At 41.9% G+C, this 24,780-nt stretch overlaps 1 protein-coding gene across 1 annotated transcript; it reads left to right on the plus strand.

Moving 5' to 3' along the window:
- The first annotated feature begins 1,142 nt into the window (after positions 1–1,142).
- MAB21L4 (mab-21 like 4) lies at positions 1,143–23,692 on the plus strand. Its single transcript, XM_035134053.3, has 5 exons — positions 1,143–1,939; positions 7,622–7,844; positions 12,479–12,632; positions 15,833–16,189; positions 23,095–23,692. Exons 1-5 carry the CDS (start codon positions 1,255–1,257, stop codon positions 23,185–23,187), a joined length of 1,512 nt encoding a protein of 503 aa, XP_034989944.3. The 5' UTR covers positions 1,143–1,254; the 3' UTR covers positions 23,188–23,692.
- The last annotated feature ends 1,088 nt before the right edge of the window (positions 23,693–24,780 follow it).

The following is a 24,780-nucleotide window of genomic DNA, read 5'->3' on the forward strand; positions in this document are numbered from 1 at the left end:
AACAAACACTCTGTGAGGTGAGTGAGGCTGAGAGACTTCAGAGAAATGTGACTAGCCCAAGGTCACCCAGCAGCTGCATGTGGAGGAGCAGGGACGTGAACCTGGTTCACCAGATTACGAGTCCACTGGCTATCTCATTGCCAGTGCTGAAGTTAAATTCAGCTTGTCAGCTCCAGAACTTGAAGGTACCATCTTGTCCTTTGCCTGAGATGGGAAAATGACTTTGACTGGTCTTCTGGTTGTTTGGTTTGCATTTGATGTGTTTTCCTATGAATTTCTATGTTGTAAGTTGGTTTGAGTTTATATTATAAAGAAAAGGAGGATTTAAAATTCTAAATAAAAAAGCAAATTAAAAAATGCTAGTAAGTGCATTCCCTTTAAATCTGAGGGGGATGCTGGAAAAGTATTTATATATAGGCCATCAGCATAATTAGCTTTCAGAGTCCCTTCTTGCGTATGTCACCCTCTTTCAATTGGATTTAAGTATATGGTTCATGGCAGGGATGTGGGAGAAATTTAATTCACTTTGCATTTATGTGAACCAAGATTGAGCAATCCTTCAAAATGTGTGCTTCTCTTAATTTCGCAATGTAGTTCTCCAGCCAAGTAATGTGAACAAACATCCATATAAAGTATGCACAAAAGCCACATACTTGTGAAAAGAATATACAGAAATGCATTACATTAGGGGAAATATTAGGGGAAACTTTCTTTGCAAAAACTGTATATTGGGCACAATTGCGTATAAAAATGTGTACTTTAATAGTTCGTTCAGAAATGCGAATTTTCATAATCTTTATTTTTAAAATTGCAATCTGATGTGGAGATGCAGAGAGCTGATCTTAAGACTGGAATAACGAGCAACTGAGATGAAAACTTACACATTTGCCCATGCTTTTTAATCTACAGTATTAGAAATGTATTTCATTTCACATTCATTTGAAATGTTGGTGAGGGTTTGTTAATGGTTGCAAGCCGCAAATCGTACCGAGTTTAAATCACACGAACTCATAGAGTCATTTCTCCAGCTGGTGTGGGTTAGGTCTACTTTAATATCAATGAGCCATGTGGACTTATACCAGTTTGCCCAGTTTTTCAGGCTTGCTGGGTGGGATGATTCTGTGGTATTAGAATAGGTAGCCAGACAACAGGATGTCTCAGTTGGCTCACCTGAACGTACCAGTTTCACAATGACTATTTTAAAATAGCTTGGCACTCTATCAACTATGTAACAGGAAAACATTAGGTTTATTCATGCTTCAGTGGAATTCCTCTTTATATGCTACTCCTCCCTGCTCCAGCCCACTTTGCCTTGCCTATCTCCTCCCACCTGCAGGCATATCTTTGTGTGTGCAGCTGCATCAATGTTTTTGCCTGCTCCAGAAACAGCAGAGGAACTTTCGGGAGGGGTTTCTTCTGTCCCACGCTTCAGCCATGGCTGCAAAGGTTGTTCACTGGAATAGCTATCTCCAGGTGATTCTGTCCCGTGAAAGCCGGAGAGTTGAGTGTTTCCAGAAAGCAGAGAACATTCTGCTTATTGTACTGGAGAGAGTCAATGCAATGGACCCCAGGTTTATAGTGGATTATTCAAGAAACTTGGAAGCCTTGGAATTTGCCCTCTCTGCTGCTGAGGATGAAGTAAGCATGGAGGTTCCCTTGAGTATTGATGCGGATGCCCTCTTGATGCAGGAGTGTTCAGGTGAACAGAGCGACTCCGAGAAGGTTACTCGTGGGAACTATCAGATGCCAGGATCTTGCTATGTAGGAGTACCTAAGGAAGGTGCTCACCCTGAAAACTGGACCAAAGAAGATGTATTCAGTGCGGTGGGTGGTACTGAATCCAGTGGCCACATTGTGCCAGGCAAGGTCCTTCATCTCCTGAAAGAATTGATCATTGCTGCAATTGTGCATTGCAAGCACCAGTCCCTTATCAAACCAGGTATTTGAAATGGAAACAAACAAGGTGTGTCTGTGGCTGGGTGTGTAAGAGAGAGAGAAAGAGACAGGCAGAAAGAAAAAGACAGACAAGTAGGGGCTGAGAATTAATTCTTTGGAACTTCTGAGTCAACATGCATAGTATAAGACTTAAAGAGAGGGAAAGGAGAGAAGATCTAAGGAATAATACAGTAGGAGACCAGATATAGGTGGTCACTCAGATGAGCATGTTCTTAAGCTAGAACACATACATAATATCACCCCAGTGTGACTGGGATCGAGGTGCCAGGACATGTTTATACTTGAAGGGTATTTTCACACACCTTGAATTGTATATAAGGTGGCATATAAATGTTTAAATAAACTGCACACTCTCACACCCCTATGTGCATTGATGGTAATGGAAAGGAGGGAAAGCTGTAGGCATGAGAAATTCTTTCTGTACAGAGTGCATGCTGAATCCCTGTTTCACTTCCAGTTAAGTGCACTTCTGCCCTTTTCCTCTTGCCTATGGTACAGTTGTTTAGTGATGGCTTTATTTGTCACTAAACATGGTACAGTAGAAGCAAGCAGATACAATTACAGTAAGCTAACTGTGCATCTGATTCCCGGGGAGAAACTTGTGTGCTTCTCCTCTTCCTGCTGACAGTCTGCACATTGGTTCCAGTTAGAAACTCTCCGCTCTCTCTTTTCCAAAATTCAAACTGCAGACTGTATCTCTGCCTTTTCTCGAACTCCAAGGGTTGTCATGTGCTGAAGGCTGGTTCCCAGGCCATCAGGAAAATCCCCCGCTGTCATTATCAGGAGCATTATGATTCTTTGATTAATATCCCTAGTCATTCATTCACAGCCATAATGACAGTGAAGCTCACAATATATTCTTCTGCAGTACCCTTTGCCCTGTCTTTGCTGCATGGAAACAAACACCCAGCTAGCCCTCGCTTGTTTCATGTTCCAGGAAAGCCCTGGACTTGGTTTCTGTTTGCTTTTTGACAAGTGCATTTTTCTGTTGATCTGTTTGTTGATTTTTCAGTCTGTTTTGTGCATGCCGTTACACCCCATGACAGTTGTGTTTCACCGCATCATTGCAGGTGTCCTATGTCAAACTAGGAAATAATCCATTCCAAAAAAAATGAATCAGGGTTTCATGGGGTTGCCGAGTCTCAGGGCCTGAGTCAGAGCCTCAGGGATCTCAGAGCCTCCTACCTCTGGTTTCATGATCCTTTCAGTCAGGTTTGGCAATGTGGCGAGGAGGGAAGACTTGCTGGTCTGGAGCAAGAGAACTTCTTGCAAGAGGAGAATTTTCACGGAACACCAGTAGAGGTAGTTTGACATTGTAAAAGTTATTTAGGCTGCAATTCAGTGCATGCATTCTTGGGACTGAGAATAAGTACTATTGAACTCTGTGGGACTTCTGAGTAATCATGCATAGGATTGCACAGTTAATTGTATGCTTATTAGGGAACTGGGTAGAATAGTACTCGCAGCACATATTTTTTTTCTGTATAAAACTGGGTATTCGTGAATGGAGCCTGAAATATACTGGATTGGGGATAACACCCCACAGGCTGCCTGGCAATTCCAACCTTGGATCTTATTTATTTTTTTTCTGTACCATACTTCAGTAAAAAAACTATCCATGAAATTTTCAAAAAAATAAAATAGAAGTATACTAAAAACAAATCCACAAAACAGCTACTGAATCAGCAAAATATGGGCATCAATAAAGGCAGAAACATGCTAGGAAAAGGCTAAGAAAGCAATCTTCACTTGTGGCCAAAAAAACATGAAAACAGGTTCAAAGTAAACTTCCCTGGGAGGAGTTCCATACACAGGGGGTTCAGACCATGTCCCCACACTTCAAGTTGTGAGACTACCGCTAACAGCACACACTTTTAAAGAGATGTCTGCTTACAGATTAGCCTGCCCATGTACTGCAGTCATTTTCAGAGTCCTTTCTTTGGGTGCTACCCACCATCTGGGGTAAGGTGGGTGATGACCAGAATGAGCCTCCTCTCTCATATCAGGGCTGTGGCTAACCCTATTTTGGCTCAGGGGCCATATTCACCCTACCCCAATCCTCTAGAGGCTGTACACCAACAATCGGGGGTGGTAGCCAGAGGGTAGGGATGGTCATTCTATGCGCCTACACACACACACACACACACACACACACACACACACACACACACACACACCACTCATGAATATCAGCAGGGATGGAGGTCATCACCCTTTCCTGCTCATTAAATTATTGATCTGGTGACTAGGAAGGTGTGGTTCACATTCTCATCAGGATGCTGCAGTGCTTTGAATAAGTTTTGAAAAAATGTTTTGCTGCCACTGACAGATTTGGTGAGACCTTGATGGACTAGAAAAATGTGCTTTTAAACCAAGCCTTTGGTTGATATGCCTTTTTAAAATGTGTGTGTGCTTTTTTGGGGGGGAGGGGGGTTATTGAATTGTTGTTGTTGTTCTTATTTTGAAAATGCATTTTGTGGTTTTATATTTTGTTTTTATTCTGTAAACTGCCCTGAGACCTGAGGCTAGAGGGCGGTATATAAATTCAATACATAAATAAATAAGCGAGCAAGCTGCACCAGGCTCCCATACATGGCATTATCTACCTCTGACGTATATATATGTTGTTTTCAAGTCATTTACTTGGTTCTTCTCATCTTATCTATAAAGTGGTGTTTTGCTTCGCATAAAAGAGCCTAGAGGTATTGTTTCTTTATTTATATGATTTGTTTAAGACATTTATATACCATTTAATCATTAGCGTTTCTAAGCGGCGTACATAAAAACAAACCATGCAGAAAATGAAACAGTAACAAAATGGTCCCAAATCCGAACATGACCTTAAAATGCCTGCTGGAATTTACCACAAGCTAGATGAGCAGAAATCCAAATTTAGGTCATATCCATTATCCCTGCTACAGAGAGACAGATGAAGGTCATTTCTTTATTGCAGAACTAAGGCGAGGAAGAGCAGAACTGGCCCAGAGGCCTGATGGCTTTGAATCTATCTTTCCACTTCCAGAATTCCTATACATAGAGAGGCTTTCTCAGCAGTTTATAGATTCGGTTGTGCCGGACTATTTCTGGAACCTGGTTCATTGGTATGAATGGTGGGAAGTTTTGGCATCCTAACATTTTGGAAAATGTGACTCTTTTTATGCTTCTAACAGCAGTATCTGGAAATTCTGGCTCTTAGGGATTCCGCATGCCAGAGATTCAGAATGCTATGTTCTGTATGTAGCATACATTCAGCTTTGTGCCTACAATTTATTCCACAAAGAGCTTGTAGGAGGATAGCTTTGCAGTTGTCACAATAATGCTAAATGAATAGGTCAGTCAAACTTTCCTAGCAACCTGTCAGCAATAATGAGAGACAAGTGGTAACAAGAACCAATCCTAAACTCTTAATCTTACATCATGGAAATTTATTTTCTCCCCTCTAATTGCATTTCTTTGGTTATGATATAAGGAACTCTTTGAGGTGCAGTTTTTTTGGGGGGAAATTTAGAAGAAGGGAATTCAGAAGACTTAACAAATAAGACACAGTCTTTTGTGTCTAGGAATCTAAACTGGCTACAAAAGAATGAGGTAGGATGTAGCTTCTTCAGAAGTACCATGTGCAAAATGCAGTTTGGTAGATCACTGAATGAATGTTAAATGTGTAGAGAAGTTGGACAAGCACTATTTGTTAGAACTTAGCTATCATGATTTCAGTCATGGGGTTTCAGTAACTCATACTGAAAGCCAATGTGGTACAGTGGTTCAGGGTGTTTGAGGACCAGGATATTTGCAGGGAAACCAAAATGCTTGTTTACGAAGCTATTGTACTACCACCTTACTGTATGGTTGTGAAACATGGACCACTTATAAACGCCATCTCCAACTCCTTGAAAGATTCCATCAATGGTGTCTCTGAAAATTTTTACACATCACTTGGGAACAGAGGGAAACTAATGCCAATGTACTGGAAGAAGCAAATATCACCAGTGACAAAGCAACGATTCTTCAATATCAACTTTGTTGGACTGGTCATGTTGTGCGGATGCCTGATTATCGTTTTCCAAAGGACCTACTCTATTCCAAATTTTAAAATGGAAAGCGTAATGCTGGTGGTCAACGAAAGAGGTTGAAAGACTCTCTCAAGGCAAATCTTTAAAAATGTAGTATAAATACAGACGTTTGGGAAACACTGGCCTGCGAGTGCTGCAATTGGAGAACAGCCTTTACCTAAGGTGTCATGAACTTTGGATGCTCGAACTCAGGACAAAAGGGAGAAACGTGCTAAGAGAAAGGCACATTTGGCAAACCCTCACTATGATCAACTTCTGCTTGGAAACCTATGTCCCCACTGTGGAAGGACGTGTGGATCCAGAATTGGCCTCCACAGTCACTTACTGTCAGGATGTTGTCAGCAGCCCCCAGCTGGTTGCCCAGGAAATTATAAAGACAAGGAAAACTTTCTTACAGTCCTTTTTTATTTCAATCTTTACAGAGAGAGGCTATAGAAACAAGCCTCTTGGATAATGACGTTATCCCAAGTGAATCTCCACTTCTCCATCTCTCCCACTTCCTCATTTGTCATCCTCATCATCTCCTCTACGGGAGCTGCTATGTGCCCTCTGTCTTCAAGCTCTTTGCTCTCCTACTTTTAAGGCTTGCTGGGTTCTCGGAGATGGTGGGTCTGGAATGCTTTCTATTGACACTATGTCAGCCAGCTGCTCTGGCTCTCCCATGATTTCACAACTTTCCCCCTCATCTGCCTCTGAGCTGCAACCTCCCTCAAACCCCTCTTGTAAATCTATACTGTATTCTTCCTCCTTGGAAGGGCCAGGATGGGGAAGCAGTCTTCACTATTCTTCCTCTGCCCAGGGACTTACAGACCCACTGTTAAGACCTTGTTCATGAAAGACAATCTTACTTGGCTCTGAGTGATAGAAGAAGGAGGAGGAGGAGGAGGAGGAGGAGGAGGAGGAGGAGGAGGAGGAGGTGGTGGTGGTGTAGTTGTTAGAGTGTTGGATTATGACCTTGGGCGAGTCACTGTCTCTCGGTCTAATCTACCTCCACAGAGTTGTTGTGGAGATAAAATGGGGAGGGCAGAACCCTGTATACCACCTTGAGCTCTTTGGAGGGAAAAGCGGTATATAAATGTAGTAAATTTAGCTAGGAACATATAGGGATTATATATGTGTACTCCTTTGGCTATATACAGTCATACCTCATGATATGTATATGCAGATGCGGCGCTTCAGGATGCGGCCTTTTCATGTTGCGAATGGGCCTCCGGAACGGATCCCGTTCACAACAAGAGGTACCACTGTATATATTTATATATGTATACAATGGGGCACAATCTAGTAATAATTAAGTCCGAGGTTGCTCTGCTGATTCCTGTGTGGTTTAACTTAAATTTACTTTTGCTAAACCGTCTCCCAAGCAAATTATTATTGTCCACAATAGGCCTTAAAATGCTTTGCTGGGTTTTTTTTGGGGGGGGGGTTAAATGAAGGTTGCTAATTGTGCCACTTCTCAGTTATACACAGGATCCTTTTCTTTTATTTCTGATGGGAGTGTTGTTTCCAAAATAAACAAGACTATGGTGGGAGCCTGGAGAAGAGGCACTGGCATGCATATCTCTAATTGCATTTATTCCCTTGACCCTCTCCAGGTGAACTGAGTGCCGAGAGGCTGAAGGATGATGACATGCAGCTGCCTTTGCTAGTGTCCAGTGGTTGGAAAATGATCTGCTTCAATGTTGTCCCTGTAATAAGGAGAAAGCAGGATGTTCTGAAACTCGGCAACAATTGGCGAGAAAAGGGTTTTCCACAAAGCAGCATGAGCAAAGTCACTCAGGAAGCTGACTACATCCCTGCCAGTTACTATCACTGGAGGTAAAGTGCAATCCTATATTGTTGCTATGAATGCTATCTTAGGGGAAAGGAGCATCTTTTAGAGTGTCTCAGCTGTCATGTCTTCTCTCGAATTTGCATGTTGTCCAACTAGATTTCTCTTGAGTTGCATGGAGGAAAGTGAAGGGTCAAAATCCTACACGCTTCAGAAATCATATACGATGACCAATGAACTCCATACACTTCCTTTATCACAAAACTGTTGTGTGCCTCTCTCCAGTCATGAGGTTTACAAACATCATCATCATCATCATCATCATCATCATCATCATCATCATCATTGTAGGAATTAAATGAACGCCACCAATCATTTCCCTCTCTTTTTGTGAATCTGAAGAGTTCTAAGACAAAGTAGGACAACAAACACAAAAGTTATTTTGTCAGTACTGCCATTAACATTATAATCAGTTCTCTCTAGAGTGAAACCTTTTCCCCCAGTTCAGGCTCCAGCTTAGCCTAACAAAATATTCAGGCATATTCATGCTAAAATGTGGATTTTGCTTTGGAATGGATTCATTTATTTTGTTATAAATATTTACATCCCATCTTTGTGTGTGAGTGTGGGTGGGTGTGTAATTGCCCCTTTTTTGTATCTAGCATTGTTTTTAGCTGCCTTGGGCTTGATTCAAGCTAAAAGCAATGATAGATGCAACAACAAAAAATAAAATAGCAAAACAATGAAAACTACTAAACAAGTGACTTTAAACAGCCATTTAGGTAATATCTTGGCCAATTCAGCATTAGGCCATTTTCAATGAAGCAAAATCCGTATTTGCATTTCTGGTGTTTACAAAACTGAATTAAAAAGCTGTTAAATAAAAAAAATTCCTTCAGTAGCACCTTAAAGACCAACTAAGTTTTTATTTTGGTATGAGCTTTCGTGTGCATGCACACTTTGTCAGATAAAAAGCTGTTGTTGTTTAGTCGTTTAGTCGTGTCCGACTCTTCGTGACCCCATGGACCATAGCACGCCAGGCACTCCAGTATTCCACTGCCTCCCGCAGTTTGGTCAAACTCATGTTCGTAGCTGCGAGAACACTGTCCAACCATCTCATCCTCTGTTGTCCCCTTCTCCTAGTGCCCTCAATCTTTCCCAACATCAGGGTCTTTTCCAGGGAGTCTTCTCTTCTCATGAGGTGGCCAAAGTATTGGAGCCTCAGCTTCACGATCTGTCCTTCCAGTGAGCACTCAGGGCTGATTTCCTTCAGAATGGATAGGTTTGATCTTCTTGCAGTCCATGGGACTCTCTCTTTTTTTAAAAATTTAATATAGACTTTATTTAGTTATTAAAAGTTACAAAACTCTCCAAGATATTTACAGGGGGGGAAAAGACAAAAAGTAAAAAAAAAAATCAAAAGAAAACATTTAACAAAAGCAGAACATCAAAGAAAATTTAGCAAAAAACACATTCGCAAAATCATATAAATCATATAAACCTTACATAAATCATATAGTAAAGTAATCAACTGATATTAAACTCGGTCTTCATACAAAACATAACAAAGCAAAATGTAACATACAAAAAGGATAAAAAAGGGAGAAAAAACATAAAACAGATAAACAAAAGATTACCTCCCGTTATTTACCGTCCATGGGACTCTCAAGAGTCTCCTCCAGCTCCCTTCATGGATCAATGCCTTGTCGTGGCGAAGGGGCTTGAATAACTCAGAGAAGCTATGAGCTATGCCATGCAGGGCCACCCAAGATGGACAGGTCATAGTGGAGAGTTTTGACTAAACGTGATCCACCTGGAGAAGGAACTGGCAAGCCACTCCAGTATCCCTGCCAAGAAAACTCCATGGACAAAGACAACAGGCATATAAAAAGCTGTATTGGTGTACATTTAATTGGAGAACTATGACATCCACAACCAAAGCATTGCAGACTAATGGACATTCTTAGCAACTTGTAATTTTTTAAAATACTTCAGCATGGAGTTTAGGCAAAATGCAAGATTTTTTTCTACTTGTAGGGAAATGCTTTCCCCTTCTGGGTCTGCTACATCCCATCTCCTAATTATATACATTGGATACATATATGCCAGGATGCTTTCAGTGTAGATTATCCTGTTTTAGAAAAGAGCATGAGATCGATAATTAATTGCCTCCATATTTCTACAAGAACATTTTATGTCAGATGAAGATTCAAGGAATATTGGACCAAACAATGTCACAGAGTCAGTGCACTATGTTTGATAGCCTATACTTTAAAGTTGTCAGAGATGTCTGCAGCTTTCCTAGGTAACTTGTTCAGGCATGAGATTCAACAGCATTATCACCTCCTAAAATCTTTGAAGGGTGGGAAGCGAGGAGGAGGCCAGCCTGGGTAGATCATGAGTATTTTAAGAAAGGAAGCAGATGTAATTTAAATTCTTAATTGCTGTGCTTTTCGCATGGGACTATGAAGCTAATAATTGCTGCATGGAAAGGTATAAAATATAATTTGTCTGTGGACAGGTTCCCCACCCCGGACTACAAGAAAGTTCTGTATATTTCATTACAAATAGATCCCTTTGGTGCGTATTTATTTGCCTTCATCTATGCTCTAGGGACAGAGCATTTGAAAAATGGTTTTAGGTTCATTTATGCAGCTAAAATTGGATTTATGCTGCTGAGTACCATAAACCGGCAGTGAGATTATCTTCATTGGATGCACAGGCAATCCTAGTTGTTTGGGTCCTCTGATAATCTATGTGGTCCAGAGGGCAGTTGGCCCTGACTGACTGCGGGTAATTGCCCTAGGTTTCTAGAATGTTTCCGTATGCCTTCCCACATGCCCCAAGTCATGAACTCATAAACAAGCTGTTTCCACCCTGGGATGACCTGCAACCAGTTTTGTCCCTGTGAAGATAAGGGATTATTCACAATTATGTTTTGCCCTACTCTTTCCAGACACAGGTCCACATTAGAAGCTCCATGTCCAGGCAGTTTATCTGGGTTTTTTTGCCCTGAGTTTTCACCATGAAAACCCGCTCTTTAGCAGTCAGTTGGAGCAAACGTCAATTTGGGTTTTCCACAGATTACTGTTTGCTCCGATTGAGCTTTAAAGAGTGAGTTTTGCAAGGAAAGCTCATGTTTTTCAGAGAAAGCTTTTACATACTCAGACATGGAATTTTTCAGCATGAACTATGTCAGAAAGAGTGGAGGAAAGGTAAATGTGAATAACCCCCAAGTCAGTTCAACTAATATGAGAATGAGACTGCCTTTGCCAGGGTCATTCTTTCTTCTAGCCTGCTCTCACTGCCTGTTTTCTTAGAATACAAAATAGCTGTTCCTTAATGATAAGGTCCCCTATTGACCAATATGGAAGGAGTGGATGGAGGAGGAAGAGTTGTTGTCTTGGTTGAAGTCAACAATTGACCCAGGAGACCTGTTGAGAACAATTAACTACAGTATAAAGATCTAGCCAGAAGCAATGCAATGGGAAGGTTACACAGTAGGAAGGGGTCAGTTTGAAAGCATCTTTCTCCATCTTTTAGATCTGTCATGATGGTAAACCAAATCCCAAATTAATTTTGCATACATTCATTTAATCAATGTGTGTTAATATGAGAACTGAACATTTTGCCCCTCATTGACCCTTGAGCAGCAAGTTTTGAAGCCATTGCTTTTTTTTTGCAGTTGAATTTAAGTATGCTGTCAGTGTTGGGCACCTTCAAACTTTACCTCACAAATCAGTAACTCTCCCTAGTTCATGAAAGAGATGCATCTCCCACAGAGGTTAAAGGCAAAGCAGAAGAGCTATTTTGCCTGAACAAACTTGAAAGACTGGGGGCGGGATAGCCATGCCCAAAATCCAGGCCACACACCTGTGAGGAACACGATTGCAGTTATGAAGGAGAGTTATGGGTTTGGCCATCACACTTGTGACTGATTTACATGTTACATCTTTGAAGGAATTTGCAGATAAAGGAGTGGCTCAAACATCTGCATACCTAAAACCAAAATAGCATACAGAGTTGTAATACTGGGAAAAGTCAACATGTGATGGGGAAATGTTATTGAATTGTTCTGACCCAACCCCTGCTTACTATGTCTATATAGCATATACATTCACAGAATCATATGTATATTCCCCTAATAATGCACAAATGTTATCCCTCATAATTGAGGGATATTGTTCTTGCATTATTCTGCACATGCATATAGGACTCTGCGTATGTTGTGTGCCACAGAGACATTAGCAAATGCATGATAGCCCTGTCTATCATGACTTGACTGCCAAAGGTGATAGATAACCTGGCCTTTCAACAAATCTGTGTACTCAAGAATATGGAGCTTTGGGGGACTTGTATATGTCTGTGTCGCTGAGCTCTCTTCTGATGCTTTGCAAGTTATGCTTGTTGCTGTGTTTGGAATCGATGCGTCCTTCCTTAGTGGGAAAAATGAAAGTTGGCAGTGACCAGATCACCATCTCCATTGGCTTAATAGCTTCAATGTAGCCCTCCCCTCAGAGGGGGCTCAGCTTGGGATATTAATGTGTTGACACAATCTACATCATGGATGCCAATGTGAGTTTCATGCGTTCCCCTTTAGTGTAATGGTTCCCCTCTGTAGTCAATTCTACCCTGAAATCCTCAAATATTTCAACTTCTAACCATGTGTTTCTCTTGTTAGATATTCCACCAATCGTCCCATCCTGAAACTCATTCAGATTGTGAGCACCCTAAAGGGGTATCGTTTGGACAGCCTCCGCCTCCTTGATCAAGTCGTCCATGAGAACTGGAGAGAGGAAGGCAAGAAATGTGGGCTTGCATTTCACCACTTGAAGGTAGGTTTTTCTGGACTGTTAATCTCAATCTTTTTGATGTGGCTTATTTGTCCTGGAGCAAGCTGTTGCTTGTGCAATGGTAGGCAGAACAGTAGCGTATGCTCCCTGGCAAGTATGCATGGAAAACAAGCAGCTCTGCCTCATTTGTTATTTTAAAGTCCCCACACCCAGTACTAAGAAGCACCAGGGCAGGGTTCTGCTGCTGTTTTTAACACCCGAATCTGTAAGCAGCCTATAATATATTATATAATTATTGCTGCCCACTCTCTGATGCTGTTTCCTGCAGAGGTGGAAAAGCCCATAGGGCAGCATATGTGTGCCAGCTAAGAAGGTGAAGGTGGGGAAGCACTGGTCCAGAGGCACAGTGAGAAGGATGCTGTGACCTTTTATGTGCAAACCTGTTGGTTGCTCTCTCTGCACAGTGGCTCATATGAATGAGCTGCAGCAAAGCAGAGATTTGTCAATTACCCGCATGTATTAAAATACATTTGATTTTGGCCTCTCAGCCCTATACCCCGTTTGCAAATTGGGAATAAGGGGAAATCTACATCACTTTCAGAATATCTGCTATTGAGTATTCAGTTTGAGGAGAGGTTAAGCAATATTGGCTATTTATTAAGCATTAATTCTGATTCTGATTTGTTTGTGGGAGTGTTATATGATGTTGGGTCACGTAATTGTTACCCTATACATTCCAGTGCGTTTTTCAATAATTTTCCTTAGTTAAAAGTCACATTTTGGAGGGGGAGCAGGTTTGTTGCACAAGAGGTCCGAATTCACTTTAATTAATCAACTTGAATTTTCTGGGATGTGATTGAATCCCAACTTGCAAATAGTGACCCTAAAGTGAAGGCAAACAGGTTATTTAAAATTTGGAAAGTGTTATGAAACGTGATGTGGTAGCCATTCTCAGGTGTTTTCCTAAAGAATCTAGGCCCTCTCTTCCCTTCTCCTTTGCTTAATCCCTGTGCCATGGACACATTGTGTTATTCTTGTTGTTACAATGAAGGCCAATGTGGGAATTTCAACAAAGCAACCATGGTTGGGGTTACGTGGTGTGGATATTGGGGTTTTTTAAAAGCTCCTCTGATGGTTCTTCAGTGCAGATCCCAACCCCCTCCCCCGCAAAGCTGCTGTTAGTCAAGGAGCACAAAAACGTATGTCTATATTTTCCTTTCCATTATTAATACCTGCTTTGGTGGAAAATGTATATCAGGCATGGAGCTAAGGGTTAAATCCCCTCTCCCCTTGTACCATAGCTCTGCTCCAAATTGTGGCCCCTCTCCTCATAGCTCCTTTTTGAGAAAGAAAATAATGGTGGGAGCAACATCTTTCTGCTTCACGTGTTTTGACTGGGAGATTATATGATGGGTGAACTGGGGTACTGCTTATGTCATTATTAGCTGACTTCACACTTTGAGAACTTTAGTTTTATAGTTCTGAAGCACCAGTGTTAGGTTCCACGTGCTGTCTGAGTTTAGGCTGTCCTGCACATTTTCTATATTGTTGCAAGCAACTTCAGACTTGATGCTTTTACAGCACTGCAACATGGCAGTAGCAGGACACCTACATTGCTGTTTAGTTTGCATTTCATTTTTTGGGACGTGCTGCTTCATCTCTCACCACTTCAGGATAGAGAACACAAAGCAGTAAAACATGTTTTACAAAATCCTGGATGCATGCCATGTGGCTTACGGGCATCTTCCCGGAGTAGTTGCACTTTTTTTATTGTAGCTAGATGCAAGATTGTTCTAGGAACCAGGCCAATTTCAGAACAAACACATTTTAGCTTGTTTTTGTTCAGCTTTGTTTGCAAATTGTGTATTTAATTGTCTTGAGTTTACAAAGCTTACCTGATTTGACTTAACTTCATGACTTGCTTTGGTTTGATCAAAAGCTGACCGTGTGTCTCTTAATCATTAGAGTAAGTGCCTAGGAAACATGAATGCAGCAACACACTTCCCAAGCAACAAGGATAAAGTTCCAGCTCAGCTAGGCCACCAATTAGGGTGTAATTTAGGGCTGACTAAATTGGGATGAATTTTGTACTGAGTAAGCAAACCCTAACCCTGCCAGCTTATTCTAGGGGTGAAGAAACGACCAAGATGGCAACTACTTAGAGCAGTTCCCCTAATACACATGGTGCCTCCTGCATGATGCTCTTGCCATAGGTTGAGGGCAATAAGGAAGCAGGGGCAGAGCAGTCACTCAGGGGACAATGACAAGAATGTTAACGGCACCTGAACTTACTTGATAGATTTGGGCAATCTACCATATGTTCTGTACTTAAGGCAACATTTTATTCTCTTGTTAATTATGCTATTTTAAATGTGCATTTCACATTTGACTTCCTTTAGTAAGGTTTTCTTTTGAAAAGGCTAAGATAATGTTTTTTGGTTAGCTTTGCTAAGTTAAAGGTGAATTCGGTAATTGACCTCCTTTGTAATGTTTTATTTTGAAATCTTAGGTAATATTTTGATTTCTTGTTGCTTTCAATGTATACTTATATTTGACCTTCTTCAGGAATGCTTTGTTCTGGGTTGTTTTAGTTGATGTTTTAATGTGTTGTAAACTGCTTTGAGAATTTTTAATTGAAATATGTATAAAGCTGTATAGAAATGAAATGAGTAAACATAAACATAATCATAACCCTTTGCATGAGAAACAAAATTGGGAGGCCAGAAATATAGTTTATTTGGTTCTTAGATATTATTCAAGCCATTATAGTTAGCAGCACTTTAAATGATGACTTAAACAATCCAACCAGCCTCCCTTTATCTCTTACATGTGACAACACATATTTACTGAAGCACCCATAATCTGTATTTTTAATAAAAGTATATCAAGGCAGTACACAACTTATGGTTTAAAAGAATAAGAAAGCACAGGTCCATCCTCTAAGACTTCATATGTTGATATTATTATTTTATACTATTCTAATGATTGTTAAATGTTACTATCTTGATGTAGGTTGCTTATTTTAAAGTATTGTTTTACTGTCACATTTTTGTATTGCATTAGATTGTTATATACATGTTTTGTTTCTTCAGGTTGTAAACTGCCTTGAGTATTGTAAGATAGACAGTATACAAATTTAAAATGTTGAAATGATGATGACCCAAAGGCTGATTTTCATTCCAACCCCCAACCCCCCGCATTGCCTTTGCCCTTTTGCTAACTTTGTTAATACTTCTTCCTAGATGGTGTTGCTCTGGGCCACTCACTTTTTCCCTTCCCCTGAAGACTGGATGGATCTGGAAGGGTCCGTGTACCGTCTTCTGGTGATCCTGCTTTGTTGCTTAGTGACCAAACACCTCCCCCATTTCCTGTATCCAGAGCAAAATCTGTTCCAGGGTGATGATGTCCTGGAATTGAGCTCTTTGTATCCCAAAGTGGAGAGTTTTGCTATCGAACCCGAGCATTTCCTGAAGTTCAATTTTGTAAGGGAAGGCAAAACACACCACCAGATGGACAATGGTCTCAAAGCCTTACTTCATCTCCCAGCTGAGGATAAAGCCTATTGGAACACTGCCTTCTTTGATATGCTGCTTAATAAGGTAATATATTCACAAACACAGGCTCATAGTTGAGAAGCAGAGAGGCTGCCTTCTGGTCTATGAGACCTTCATGCTTACTCTTGCACTCTTAAGTACAACCACTAACAAAGGGATGGGGAACCTGTGGCCTCCAGGATGTTGTTAGACTACAATTCCCAGGATGCCTGGCCAGTGGCTATGCTGGCTGCCAGCAACATTCCTGCACTGCAGGGGGTTGGACTAGATAGCCCTTGGGGTCCCTTCCAGCTCTACAATTCTACAATTCTATGAACATTTGGAGGGCCACAGGTTCTCATCCCGCTGCACTAAAGGGTGATTCAGATTTTTTAGTTTACTGTATTTGTTTTAAAAGGTTTATATGGTGCTCATCAGTGTTTTACAAGATAAAACACACAAATAAAAAAGAGTAAAAGCCTGGGAAAATCACAAACATTTATGGCACTAGTTCAAGTGGCTGGTTATAAGTCACACAAGTAAGGGCATGATTAATTTCAAATATGATGACATGCTCCTATTGAGATGCTCTACTCTAGCACTTACTGCCACCTGAAGTTACACCAAACTCTGTGATAATGACTGAGCCTTGAATCAATAGTTTGGTTTTGATAATTTTCACAATCTCAGTTTCGCAAGCTTTGACTAACATTGTGGTTATAGTTTTTAATTTTTTTAAAAGCATTAAAAATATTATGAAAAACAAACCCATATCAAAACTTGGAAGCCAAAGGCGCACAACGCCTTAATAACACTTTTTGATTTGAATTATAAAAATATCTCTCTGACTTAAATCAACTTGGTTTAGCTTCGTCCTGGGACCTGTAATTCAAGCTTGCTCCTGAGGCTTCAGGGAAGAACTAACAGGGTGTCTCTTATTGATATATGGAACTGAAGAGAAAACATACACAATTAAAAGTCAGATTTAAACTAATTGCCCTTTCATGCCTCAGCAGGCAGCCTTTCCCCAAGGCTATTGCATGAAGGCTGTTTCGCTCTCCTTAGTTTCTAAAAGCTGAAGGAAACTTTTTTTTTAAGCCATCATGACTTAAATTTATACCATAATAAAATTTGTTAGCCTTTAAGCCGCCACAAGGTTCTTTGATATTTTTAATAGGTATCTGAGATTCATGTTTTATACTCTCCACTCACAGGTCTGACATGGGTAAATTACATGTTACAGTGAGCTGACTATACACAATGAACACAACACCCCCTTTACATTGGCAAAGCACCTTCAGAAGGGAATAACTCTGTACTGGAGAACAGATGAGTGGGGAATGAATGTCACCAATCCTTAGTTCTGTAGTCTTCTTGGCCCAGGTCTAACTCACAAGCACATATGGGGTAAATGCATCTTTGTGAGTGCTCTGGGGACAAGTAGTGGAGACAAATATTTTCCTTAAAAATATAAAGCAGTATAGAAATGAAATGAATACAGTGGTACCTCGGTTTAAGTACACAATTGGTTCTGGAAGTCTGTACTTAACCTGAAGTGAACTTTCCCATTGAAACTAATGGAAAGTGGATTAATCTGTCCCAGACAGGTCCGCAGAGTACTTAAACTGAAAGTACTCAAACTGAAGCGACTGAGGAAGGAGCAGCGACTGAGGAAGGAGCAGAAGGGCTGCTGCCTCTTGGATTTGGGTGACTGTCCAGGCTTGTGTGGGTGTTTGTTTCTGGCTGTGACCTTGTTTGTTTCTGGCTGTGACCTTTCACCTAGAAGTGTGAGTCAGGAAGTTCAGGTGATTAGCTGTGGGCGGAGCTAGTCAGAGCTTGGAGTGCAGCGACTGAGGAAGGAGCAGAAGGTGAGCTGAGCTTGGGAGACACTCTGTAGGTTTTGTGGTTTTGTCTTTTGGGGCTGTGTGTGTGTAAGTTTGTGTGCTTATTTGTTTTCTTACTTGTTTGTGTGCTTGTGCTGGTTTTCTAGGGCTGCTGCCTCTTGGATTTGGGTGACTGTCCAGGCTTGTGTGGGTGTTTGTTTCTGGCTGTTTGACCCATCTTTTTGACCTAGGGCAGCAAGTCTCGTACGTTTGTTAGGGGGGACCTAGGCCTCTTCCTCTTTCCCCCTCGACCTCAAGGTTTTCAAGATGGAGGTGGAGGGAACAACCATTGTCACCTGCAATTCCTGTGCAATGTTTGTTTTCTTGCCAAAGGATGTGGGTAGCTACACGTGCAACAATTGCAAGTTGGTTGCCCTACTAGAAAACAAGGTTGCCCTTCTGGAAGAGAAGGTGCAGCAGCTCCAGGGGCGTGTATCTACGCTCCAGAGAATTAAAGAGCTGGAGCTTTTCTTGGATGCAGCAGAGCACACTGTCTGCACCAAGGAGGAGACAGGGGATCTCCCTGAGGAGGAGGTCAGTTCCCCAACACAGCAGCCAGATGTATGGAGGAACGTGACTCATAGAAGTAGAAGGCCCAGGGATCGCTCTGAGTGCTTAGAATTACACAACCGTTTTGAAGTGCTCATGGAAGACGAGGAACAGACTCCACCTGAGGATCTCTCCCTCATCACAGTTGATGAGGAATATGAAGACGAGCAACCAAGTCAGTCCTCTGGAAATATGCAGGTAACCTTGGAAGGGACAGCACATAGAAGAATCCCAACCAAGCCTATGAAGAGGCGTGTAGTGGTGATTGGGGATTCCCTACTGAGGGGTACAGAAGCAGTGATCTGTGGGCCTGACAAGATGTCTCGAGAGGTGTGCTGTCTACCTGGGGCCAAGATCAAAGATGTAACAGAACGGCTGCAAGGAATCATAAAACCCACCGACAAATACCCCTTCCTTTTGGTGCATGTGGGAACCAATGACACTGCAAGCCATAGCTTACAGAAGATCAAAAATGATTATGAGGCTCTGGGCAGGAAGTTGAAGCAATTAGATGCACAAATTGTCATCTCTTCTGTCCTCCCAGTTGAACGACATGGCCCAGGGAGAGAGGGAAAAATAGGGGAAGTGAACAACTGGCTTCGCAAATGGTGCAAACAGGAACGGTTTGGATTCCTAGATCACGGTCTGCAGTTTCTTGAAGATGGACTTCTGGCAAGTGATGGACTGCACCTCACAAAAGTTGGGAGGAATGTTTTTGCCACAAAACTCAAAAACCTCATCAGGAGGGCTTTAAACTGACTTATGTGGGGGAGGGAGACAGTGGTCCTGAAGGTAGGAGTCTATCAAATGCTGAAGATGATCATCCAAATGTCAAGGACCAAATGGAGCAAGCAGCATGCAGACCTAGTGGTGGGACGAAAATATCCTTAAATAAGAGACATGGGGGAATGATCAACGGTCTTCAATGTCTGTATACTAATGCACAGAGCATGGGAAATAAACAATATGAACTTGAGCTCTTGGTACAGCAAACTAAATATGACATAATAGGCATCACTGAAACCTGGTGGGATGAGTCTCATGACTGGAATGTAGTAATAGAGGGATACAATCTATTTAAGAGAAATAGACCAAACAGGAAAGGAGGAGGAGTAGCTTTATATGTTAGGGATATGTATACCTGTGAAGAGATCCAGGATTTAAAACTTCAAAGCCAAATTGAGAGTATCTGGGTCAAAATTAAGGGAGAGAAAAACAACAGTGATCTCATTGTGGGAGTTTACTATAGATCCCCAAGCCAAACTGAGGACACAGATGATGCCTTCCTGGAACAGATGGCCAAGCATTCCAAAGGAAGTGAGATAGTAGTAATGGGGGATTTCAACTATCCTGATATTTGTTGGATGTCAAACTCAGCCAAGAGCATAAGGTCGAACAGATTCCTCACTGGCCTTGCAGACAACTTCATTGTCCAGAAAGTGGGAGAAGCAACAAGAGGATCAGCCATTTTAGATCTGGTCCTAACCAATAGTGATGACTTGGTTAGTGGGGTAGAAGTGGCAGGATCATTAGGTGGGAGTGACCATGCTCTTCTGGAGTTTATTATCCAGCGGAAAGGAGCAACCAAGCATACTAAGGTCCAAATTCTAGACTTTAAGAAAGCCGACTTCAGAAAACTTAGGGAAACGCTGGGTGAAATCCCATGGACAGTAATACTAAAAGGGAAGGGAGTTCATGATGGTTGGGAGTTTGTTAAAAGGGAGATATTAAAAGCACAACTTCAGGCAATACCAATGAGACGGAAACATGGAAGGTGCCTAAAGAAGCCAGGCTGGCTATCTAAAGAACTTTTGACTGAGTTAATATTTAAAAGGGATATGTACAAAAAATGGAAAAGGGGGGAAATCTCCAGAGAGGAATTCAAACATATAGCCAGCACGTGTAGAGACAAAGTCAGAAAAGCTAAAGCACAGAATGAACTCCGGCTCGCCAGAGAGGTTAAAAGCAACAAAAAGGGCTTTTATGGGTATGTCCGTAGCAAAAGGAAAAACAAGGAAACAGTGGGGTCACTCAGAGGAGAAGATGGTGAAATGCAAACAGGGGACAGAGAAAGGGCAGAACTCCTCAATGCCTTCTTTGCCTCAGTCTTCTCCAAGAAAGAAAACAACGCCCGACCTGAAGAATATGGAGCAGATGATTCAGCAGGGGAAACACAGCCCAGAATAAGTAAGGAGGTAGTACAAGAATACTTGGCTAGTTTAGATGTATTCAAGTCTCCAGGGCCAGATGAACTACATCCAAGAGTATTAAAAGAACTGGCAGAGGTGATTTCAGAACCACTGGCAATAATCTTTGAAAATTCCTGGAGAACAGGCGAAGTTCCAGCAGACTGGAGGAGGGCAAATGTTGTCCCTATTTTCAAAAAGGGGAAAAGAGAGGACCCAAACAATTACCGCCCAGTCAGCCTGACATCAATACCAGGAAAGATTCTAGAGCAGATCATTAAGCAAACAGTCTGTGAGCACCTAGAAAGAAACTCTGTGATCACTAAAAGTCAGCATGGGTTCCTGAAAAATAAGTCATGTCAGACTAATCTGATCTCATTTTTTGACAGAATTACAAGTCTGGTAGATGAAGGGAACGCTGTGGATGTAGCCTATCTTGATTTCAGCAAGGCCTTTGACAAGGTGCCCCATGATATTCTTGTAAAGAAGCTGGTAAAATGTGGGCTAGACAATGCTACCATTCAGTGGATTTGTAGCTGGATTACTGACCGAACCCAAAGGGTGCTCATCAATGGCTCCTCCTCATCCTGGAGAGTAGTGACTAGTGGGGTGCCACAGGGTTCTGTCTTGGGCCCAGTCTTGTTCAACATCTTTATCAATGACTTGGATGATGGGCTTGAGGGAATCCTGAGCAAGTTTGCAGATGACACCAAGTTGGGAGGGGTGGCTAACACCCCAGAGGACAGGATCACACTTCAGAATGACCTTAACAGATTAGACAACTGGGCCAAAGCAAACAAGATGAATTTTAACAAGGAGAAATGTAAAGTACTACACTTGGGCAAAAAAAATGAAAGGCACAAATACAGGATGGGAGACACCTGGCTTGAGAGCAGTACATGTGAAAAGGATCTAGGAGTTTTGGTTGACCACAAACTTGACATGAGTCAGCAGTGTGATGCAGCAGCTAAAAAAGCCAATGCAATTCTGGGCTGCATCAATAGGAGTATAGCATCTAGATCAAGGGAAGTAATAGTACCACTGTATTCTGCTCTGGTCAGACCTCACCTGGAGTATTGTGTCCAGTTCTGGGCACCACAGTTCAAGAAGGATACTGATAAGCTGGAACGTGTCCAGAAGAGGGCAACCAAAATGGTCAAAGGCCTGGAAACGATGCCTTATGAGGAACGGCTTAGGGAGCTGGGTATGTTTAGCCTGGAGAAGAGAAGGTTAAGGGGTGATATGATAACCATGTTCAAATATATAAAAGGATGTCATATAAAGGAGGGAGAAAGGTTGTTTTCTGCTGCTCCAGAGAAGCGGACACGGAGCAACGGATTCAAACTACAAGAAAGAAAATTCCACCTAAACATTAGGAAGAACTTCCTGACAGTAAGAGCTGTTCGGCAGTGGAATTTGCTGCCAAGGAGTGTGGTGGAGTCTCCTTCTTTGGAGGTCTTTAAGCAGAGGCTTGACAGCCATCTGTCAGGAATGCTTTGATGGTGTTTCCTGCTTGGCAGGGGGTTGGACTGGATGGCCCTTGTGGTCTCTTCCAACTCTATGATTCTATGATTCTATGATTCTATGATTCTATGAAGCATACTTAAACCGAGGTATGACTGTAATACTGTATTGGCCCGAATATAAGCTGCACCTTTAAAATTCAAGAGGGGGGGAGACAATACCCGAATATAAGCTGCTCCTTTAAAAATCCGCAGGCACTCGCACCCGTTCTGTTTTACCGTATGTCTGTTTCAGCAGCAATATCGTAAAAGCCCGTCTTTGTAAGGTCACGAATTTAAACCGCACTTTAAATTTTCACAGCCGGAATTTGGGAAAAAAAGTGAGGCTTATATTCAGGCCAATATGGTAATAACAATAGTAGTAGTAGTAGTAATCATTTAGTTCTGTACAAAGTTACTAATCTGAGTTCAGGAGCTGCTGGCAGCTTTCTTTCTTAAAGCAGCAAATCAATTTGTATCTATGGGTCGATTTCTGAATGATTTGCAGCATTGGCAATATCTGACTCCCAATAGATAGTACAATGACAGAAAAACAAAATGACTTCCATTCCTCTTGCCCTAGAAGCATGCTACTGAAATGAAGGTTTTTATGTGGAATGTCTGTGAACTCTGTTCAGTTCTTGTACTCAAAAATAAAAAAATAAAATATTTAATACGAAGTGCATGTATCTTCCAATATGCTCCATTTAGTTTTAGGCTCCCCAGGGTTTTTTTTTATTAGCAAAATACAAATGCAAATCCTGTATGCCTGAAGTCTGCCCACCCTTATGCAAAGTGTCTGCAGTTCAGAATGTTTACGTTGTTTCACTTAACACCTATATTTTATTCAGTTTCAGATGTACCATATCAAAGACACACAGCGGATTTCTGCTATGTCACAACTCTTGTCTAGCATCAAGAAAATGGTGAATAACCAGAGTTGAAAACATTACAGTGGGATCACAAGCTTTCCTGCCTGAATGGACTTCACTTTAAGTTTCCTGTGATCTGCTGTTGTTAATGGCTTATTTTTTATTTCTAGCTGTTGTGATAATTGCTTTAACAGGAAGAAGAGCACACACAAAATGACAGCTTGTAATCGTAACCTGGTGGAAACCACCAGACGGCAATTCCATCATTAGGAATGAGGGTCCAATTTTCTATCCACTGTTTTTTATATGAGAAGTGAATGTCCACAGTAGTGTTATTTTATGTATACAGTGTTCTATAACCATTAAGGGGAAAGGAATAATATATTCACATACTATAACAACTAGGTGAAAGATTCTGAGTCTCAGCAGAACAGGGAAGCCTGTGCCTGAGGGAGATACAAGGTTCCTCTGAAAGAAGTATTTTTTATTTTAGTTATTTATGGAATTTATATACCGCCCTATACCTGAAGGTCTCAGGGTGGTTCACAGAATAAAATCAAAATATAAAACCACAAAATACATAATCAGAATACAATCAACAACCCACATTTTAAAAGGGCATAGGATGTCAATCAAATCAACCAAAGGGCTGGTTAAAAAGGAATGTTTTTGCAATTTCAAATACGCATTTTACATCCTTAAAGTATCAATGACTTCCCATCTTCTCTTTCCATGGTTCATTCTGTAAAACAGAAAATATATATACCGTAAATGTTTTTGACTGGTGCCTAAAGGTGTATAATGAAGGCGCTAGGCGAACTTCCCTGGGGAGAGTATTGCGCGGACAGGCGGAGCCCCCCCCCAACCCCAGGGTATCCCCGAGCGGAATAATGACTCAAGACGTGCTATGGGATTAAAATTGGCCACAACTTTATTAAGTTGAAGGTGTAGGGAGACCTTGGCTCAGGCATTGGGCGTTTATCCTTCCCAATCCCCAGCTGGGGATCTGAGAGACTTCAGGGTTATCCAGAATGTGTGGGGATTCGGCTGGCTCTGGAGAACATATGTTCAAGCAGAGAGCCCGCCCCCCCCGTTTTGCCGCCATTGGAGGGGAGAGCAATGACAACCTCTCGGCGTATGGCCAATGCCTGCCCCCCAAGACCCCTTTAACGGGGAACTCAGGGATCACCGCCACAAGGGGGGTGTGGGTCACCGCTTCATGCCCCCCCCCATTTAGGAAGATAGACTAAAGGATTCTGCCCAAGGCCTGAAACCGCCAAAGTTGTGACGTTTTGCTACGGGAAAGGCAAAACCTGCCAATGCAGGAAAATTCCTTTCTGGCCCTTCAACAGTGACCCTGATGTAGCAGCACCTGAGTACCTGTGGAGAAGAGGTTAAGCTGCAAAAGAAGTTTTAACTGAGGGAGGGCAGGGTGGGAGAAGCTCAGGAGCCAACTTCCACTTTGCAGGTAAGATTCACCTTCTGTTGTTTGGGCAGGGCAGTCCCTCCCCTTACCTGGCCAATCCCCTGGCAACGCCTCCCCAGGCGGGATTGGGTGATTGGCTGAGGTAGGCAGAGACCTCCAGGTATCCGGCCTGGGGAGGATGAAGCCAGCCCAAACTACCAGGAGTCGCATTGGGATCCGGGGGGCTGCGCACGACCATG

This window comes from Zootoca vivipara, chromosome 5 (genome assembly GCF_965207765.1).
Source record: "Zootoca vivipara chromosome 5, rZooViv2.hap1.1, whole genome shotgun sequence".
In the NCBI taxonomy this organism is placed as follows: domain Eukaryota; kingdom Metazoa; phylum Chordata; class Lepidosauria; order Squamata; family Lacertidae; genus Zootoca; species Zootoca vivipara.

Bases quoted from the DNA above. Each gene is read 5' to 3' on its own strand.
- MAB21L4 (XM_035134053.3), top strand. From the start codon at position 1,255: ATGCTTCAGTGGAATTCCTCTTTATATGCTACTCCTCCCTGCTCCAGC. The intron at 1,940-7,621 runs GTATTTGAAATG...GACCCTCTCCAG, and splicing joins CCAGTCCCTTATCAAACCAG to GTGAACTGAGTGCCGAGAGG. The intron at 16,190-23,094 runs GTAATATATTCA...TATTTTATTCAG, and splicing joins TTGATATGCTGCTTAATAAG to TTTCAGATGTACCATATCAA.